Below are 6,990 nucleotides of genomic sequence, written 5' to 3'. Positions count from 1 at the left end.
TTACTCCTCACTATTATAGTCAACGTTGAACAATTAACCAATTGGATATGTACGCTTGTCCTTTAACATGAAGCATGACATCTAAATGTCTGAGCTGTCTTTTAAAACTCTACATAATCTTATGTTTCTTTAAACAATAACGGAAGACATAAGGCATTGATCAACCATCTAGTTTATTTTTATTTATAAACATAAATAAAATACAGAAGAGGTGCGATTTACTGCGAGCATAGGTGTATCATGAATGTTAAACGACTGAAAAAGGTCAACTAACAGTTTTGTTAAAAATTAATAAAATCGGTGAAGGTTAGTTATTTAGTTATGGTTTTCTATACCAAATCCATACCATAAATTTCAACTCCCATCGACTACTTCTTTCTTAGTTTGATCTTCACATTGTTAGTTTCACTGGTTGATTATTGTCAATTTTAAGTGCTATTAGGTATTTTCTTTTGCGTCCAAATCTTCCATCTGTCACTTAATTATTAGGTTTCTTCTATAGTCGCCGGTAAGTTTCATACTAAACACGGATCAGTTTATAGGGTTAGTCAAAAAGCTTTATGATATGTACAGAAATATTACATGTAATTTTTTATTTATTTTTATTACATGGAATTTAACAATACAGATTACTAAAGAATAGCTATTATATGGGAATTGTAAACCAAGTTTGGTTCCTTTACACACATCATTTACAAATTCAAAACGACAGACTTGCAAGCCAGTTAAGTGGCAAGATAACTAGAGAGTTGTGTTGATTAAATTGCAAATTTGGTTATTTTGCTATTTGATTTGTGCTGCATCCATTTTCCATAGGCAAAAAATGCCCACCATTACTAGCAACAAATATTGCGATGTAAATATGGAATTTGCAACGAACATTCAAATATATGAGAAAACAACTCCACAGTTCGGTATATTTGTGTGTTGTACTTTAAAGTTTGACACATACGAGAGTGACACGAACGTTACCAACATATCTTCCTTAATTACTTATTTTGGTTCTGGACAAACCAAATTACATTTGATTAGTGATTAGTCGTTAATTAGACCCCGGCCACTTTAATTTCCGTGTTTATGAAGTAGTTATTTAAGTCAACAATAACTCTAAAACTTACTGGAGTAGTATATGTGACAACATAGATATTTCGTTTGCATTTACGTACTCCCAAATTGTTACCGAGTCAAAGCGACAAATGCACATTGCATTGCGATTCTCAACTTAATCCATTGTCATATATAATAAAAGAAAAAAACATATTAAAATGAATCTTTGAATTAGATGATCCTAGTAACAAATCAGTCCAGTGGGTGCACCAAATCAACTAAACCCGTTGCGAATTTTCATATCATTTTCTCCCTCCTGCTGACTTTAAACCTAATAGTAGGACGATTTTAGTTTAAATATAATAAAATTTTGTCAAAATGCTAACGAATTCACATAAAACTCTGTTGTTTCAGCTCTAATCTTTCCCGCTTAGTGTGTATATATACTACTCCTCTCCTTCCTCTAAACTCACACAACAGAGAGCTTCACAATACAGCCTTAATGGAGTCTTCCCAACGGTTCTCCTCTCTAGCCTTCATCGCACTTCTTGCCTACTTCGCTTTTCTCGCTTCAGCTGAACTTCACGTCCGTGAATTTGTGGTAGGCTCGCTTCTTTGTATGTTTTTTTTTTGCATTAACTAATGTTCTTGATTTAAGTTTAATCTCGTGTCTGTTCTCTCTTTGTGGATGACTTTAGATCCAACCAAAACCAGTGAAGAGGCTGTGCAGAACTCACGAAAGCATCACCGTGAATGGCCAGTTCCCTGGTCCAACGCTCGAGGTCAGGAACGGTGACTCTCTCGCAATCACCGTCATCAACAAAGCCCGTTACAACATTAGCATTCACTAGTAGTTAAATTGATCTTATCAACAAACATATGTTCTCTTCTTGCTCTGTTTTTATACTCTGTTTTTGGGACAGGCATGGAATCAGACAGCTGCGTAATCCGTGGGCTGATGGTCCAGAGTACATAACACAATGTCCTATCCGTCCAGGACAAAGCTACACTTACAGATTCACAATCGAAGACCAAGAAGGTACACTTTGGTGGCACGCTCATAGCCGCTGGCTAAGAGCCACCGTCTACGGTGCTCTCATTATTTACCCTCGTCTCGGCTCTCCTTATCCATTCCATATGCCCAAACGCGACATCCCAATTCTTCTCGGTAAGAGCTTACAACTTTCGGATCACTTCAAATTGTATTTTCTTTTGTCAAAACTAAAAATGTAAATCATGGGAACAGGAGAATGGTGGGATAGAAACCCAATGGACGTTCTGAGGCAAGCACAGTTTACAGGAGCAGCAGCTAATGTCTCTGACGCTTACACAATCAACGGCCAACCAGGTGATCTCTACCGCTGTTCTCGCTCCGAGACAGTTCGTTTCCCGATCTTCCCCGGTGAGGCTGTCCAGCTCCGTGTCATCAACGCTGGATTGAACCAAGAGCTCTTCTTCTCAGTCGCCAACCACCAGCTCACAGTGGTTGAAACCGACTCCGCATATACAAAACCATTCACCACAAGTGTCATCATGATCGGTCCGGGCCAAACCACTAACGTCCTTCTCACCGCAAACCAGCGACCTGGCCGATACTACATGGCAGCTCGTGCCTACAACAGCGCAAACGCACCATTTGACAACACAACCACAACCGCTATCTTGGAGTACGTCAACGCTCCAACTCGACGTGGTCGCGGCTGCGGTCAGATCGCTCCGGTTTTCCCGGTTCTTCCTGGGTTCAACGACACTGCAACCGCAACCGCGTTCACGAACCGTCTGCGGTACTGGAAACGAGCTCCAGTACCGCTTCAGGTCGACGAGAACCTCTTTTTCACTGTCGGTTTGGGACTAATCAACTGCTCCAACCCCAACAGTCCGCGTTGCCAGGGTCCTAACGGGACCAGGTTTGCGGCCAGCATAAACAACCAGTCCTTCGTGCTACCGCGAAGAAACTCTATCATGCAAGCTTATTACCAAGGCATGCCCGGAATCTTCACGACCGATTTCCCGCCCGTTCCACCGGTGCAATTCGATTACACCGGTAATGTTAGCCGTGGGTTATGGCAGCCCGTGAAGGGAACTAAAGCGTACAAGCTTAAGTACAAAGCTAATGTTCAGATTGTGTTACAAGACACGAGCATTGTCACGCCTGAGAATCATCCTATGCACTTACACGGGTACCAATTCTACGTTGTCGGGTCTGGTTTTGGTAACTTTAATCGGAGAACTGACCCGGCTCGGTTTAACCTGTTTGACCCACCGGAGAGGAACACCATTGGTACGCCTCCAGGTGGTTGGGTTGCAATCCGGTTCGTTGCTGACAATCCAGGTGATTAAGGGTCTGACTGGTTCAACCGCAACGGTTGCGGTTGCGGTTGCGGGAGTTTGCGGATGCGGGTGGTTGCGGTTTCTAGCGGTTTTAAGAGATTTATACGACTGGTTCTGCGATTAGAAATTGGTGCGTTTGCGGGATACTTATGACTGATTAACTACCAAATGCAGCAACGGTTAAATAATAAATTAACAATATTTACATTTTATTCAATTATAAAATAACAAAAATAATAATATGATAATAAATATAAAAGTTATATTTAGAAAGTTATACTTTAATTTTTTTTAAATATAGAAAATATTTTTATTTTAAAGTTTTATAATATTAATTAAAATATAATAGATATATTTTAGCATTTTTATAATTTCAATTTATTTTTTTATTAAATATTTTTATTTTTGTATTTATATTGTTTTGGAAAAAAAAGAAATTTTTTTTATCCTCCCGCAACCGCCCGCAACCGCAAACGCTAGCTGGAACCAGCTTTTGAATTTATGAGGTTCTAAGCGATTTGGAGCGGTTTGGAGCGGTTTAAACGATTGTTACAAAACGCCAACAACCGCTACCAACCGCAAAAGCTGCGTTTGCGGGTGGTAGCGGGAAAACCAGTCATACCCTAAATTTATTAATTTTGAAATAAGGAGTCTATATATATAAAGAAATGTTCGCCTCTCTCCCGTGAAGCCACGTCATCAATTCGTGCATTCTGGGAGTGACACGTGTTCTATTTTATATTTAGGGCCAAAAAAAATGAATGCAGTCAGGGGAATTGAACCCAGCACCTCTAACACTGGTAATTTCTCTTAGAACCACTAGGCTAAAGTCACTTTTTATAAATATGTGGCTGCGAAAATACTTATTATCGTATCAGCTGGAAGCCCATGCTTCTTCTACTTGTGGCCAGGGCCGACACTGAACTGACGTCAAGATGAAGATCGTGAAGTTAAAAACTTTGCTCCAAACAGTTTTGCAATGTTTTCAACATTTATAACTTGATGCATATAATATATATCAAAATACATTTGTTGTACACGTTTTTATTAGTTTTGCTTTAAAAAGAAAGTATTTATAGTTATAAATGTTTTGTGCCAGTGAAGTAATGGTTGAAAAACCTCTATACATATGTCATTTTAAAATAACACCCAACTTCTATATATAGTCAATACATATGTCCATGTTATATTCTAGACTAAAAAATTTCTCTTTTAAAAATATAGAAAACAGTTTTTTTGTCTACAAGCAAATGTTGTAGAGCAAGTATGCATTATACAAAATAATATATATTTAAAATCCATACGCAAAAACATAAAAGTTGTTATAGGCCTCTTTCTGACACATGCACACTCCACTATGAATAATAATTTAAAAAAAAAACAGTATTGTCATCAAACTTTATCACAAATCTATATTTGTACATCTATAATTATGAGTTGGACAATTAGTTAATTTGATACAATACCAAAGCAACAATAATTAAAAAACAACTATACCACCGCATACTAATAAGTAACACATAACAGATAACCAAATTCTTGAATCTTAAAACAAATTTCAACTCGAACATTTAGTGAATATCAAATTAACTAATATCCCGCCCGTAGGGCGGGCCGACCCTAGTTAGTCCATATTAAAAACGAATTTTGACATAGTTTTGTTATAATAACGCAGGAGCATGGTTTATGCATTGTCACATCGATTCGCATTTGGGATGGGGTTTAGCGATGGTTTTCTTGGTTGAAAACGGACGTGGACAGTTGCAATCTGTGCAGGCTCCACCGTTGGATCTTCCAAGATGCTAATAAATTCTTCCACCGTTGGATAAGGATTTGTGGTATTTAGTTTTGTTTTTTATTTTATCAAAAGGTTTTTGGGGCCTTTGAATCTGTGTGTTGTGGTTGAAACTTGTTCATCTTTTGGTTTCCATCTACTCTTTCTTATTATTTTCCTCGTAATATAGTGTCTTGATATATCTGATTTAAAGATTAATTATCAATGAAAAGCTTATGTTGCAATCTGATAATCATCCTCTTTTACCTTACTTTCCCAAATCTCATATGAAATTCTTCTCTGTAGATTGCATCAAACACACAATTTTAAGAAGAACATGAAGGAAAATAATAACACATATTTCTTAACTCTTCTGTAAGATAGAACTAGATTTTAACCCGCACATTTGTGCGGATATTTTTTCATTTTATAAATGAATGTGATATTATTATAATTTTTAAAATATATAATTTTTATTTTAGTATTATATATTGTGTAATTCTATAATATTATTATTTATATTTATTATTCGGCGTTATTAAAATATAGTGATTTGTTTAGTACATTTTACTTTATTATTAATTTTTATTACTTACTAATATATTTTTGAGTTAGATACAATAAAATAACAATATGAAATACTCAAATAAATAACTTCCTTCAAAATATGTGTTTTTTTTAATTTATATATATAAATTTACTTTATAGTTTTAATATTATTTTAAAAATAAATATATATCCGCACGTCAAATCTAGTATGTATTATATTTCAGTTATTTTTACTATCGCTTTATGTTCTCTTTTTAGAAGTAGATGAGTAACATGGTTGTAGTCTGATGCAGTTATCACCAACTATACATAAGTATAAGTCTATCAATATTAATAAGTTAGTCTGATGTCGATTATGAATAAGATTTACTTTTTTGAAGGGGTTTAAAATTAGTTGAAGAAGTATAAGTCTATCAATGGATGCTGAGCTGATTAACAGTAATTGAAAAAAGTTTGAAACCTAGACAAATGCAAAACATATGTCAAGAAGAACATAAATCGATAGCTCCAACAAATGAGATATGGCAAGTATAGTTCTAAATTATGAATCTTACTTTAAAGCATTGATGCTTTAATATAGGGTAACAGTTATTAGCAAATATTAAGGTATCTATTTAATATTCGTAGATTAAGGATATGTAGAAATAATATAAATGTTAATTAACAGATAAGTCCTAACATTTTCAATAGGTCCAAAAAAAATCATGCCAAGGTAATTTTCAAATAGGACTCTGTTTTAATAGATTAGATGATTCTTTTTTATGTGCACCAATATTAGAGAAACATCGAAAGGTGGAATGGTTCTTAGGTCTTAGAGCATCTCCAATGTATAACTCCATTTTTTCTTCCAAAATGGAGTAAAAGTAAAAATGGAGTAAAATTGCTCCAACCCTACTCCATTTTCCACTCCATAATAGAATGATGAACAAACAAAAAATAGATTACTCCATTTATGGAGTAAATTTCATTATGGAGTGAGATATGAAGTTGGGTTGGAGCATTTCTTACTCCATATTCACTTTTACTCCATTTTAGAGAAAAAAATAGAGTAGGGATAGAGATGTCCTTATACAAGATATATTTGATTGATCCACTTATCATTAATTGAATTTAGATTAGAAACACATCGAATTAACATAGTATCATGGAAAATTATTATATGCTAATAAGAGAGTTCATGTCACAAGAGTTCATGTCTCATCTTTGTTCCACCTCCATTGTTTATCTTCAACAAAATATACGTCGCGACTAACCACTATCCTTTGATTGGAGGGATCGAGTAGCCTGTA

General features: G+C 35.4%; 1 protein-coding gene across 1 annotated transcript; it reads left to right on the top strand.

Moving 5' to 3' along the window:
- Positions 1–312: 312 nt before the first annotated feature.
- On the top strand, positions 313–5,520 carry LOC125575709 (laccase-3-like). Its single transcript, XM_048774628.1, has 4 exons — positions 313–1,648; positions 1,746–2,215; positions 2,294–3,379; positions 5,054–5,520. Exons 2-4 carry the CDS (start codon positions 1,927–1,929, stop codon positions 5,182–5,184), a joined length of 1,506 nt encoding a protein of 501 aa, XP_048630585.1. The 5' UTR covers positions 313–1,648; positions 1,746–1,926; the 3' UTR covers positions 5,185–5,520.
- Positions 5,521–6,990: the final 1,470 nt, after the last annotated feature.

The sequence above is a fragment of the Brassica napus genome, unplaced genomic scaffold, assembly GCF_020379485.1.
Source record: "Brassica napus cultivar Da-Ae unplaced genomic scaffold, Da-Ae ScsIHWf_423;HRSCAF=653, whole genome shotgun sequence".
NCBI lineage: Eukaryota > Viridiplantae > Streptophyta > Magnoliopsida > Brassicales > Brassicaceae > Brassica > Brassica napus.
The sequence above is the reverse complement of the archived record's forward strand: the minus strand, read 5'-3'. Positions and strand labels throughout refer to the sequence as shown.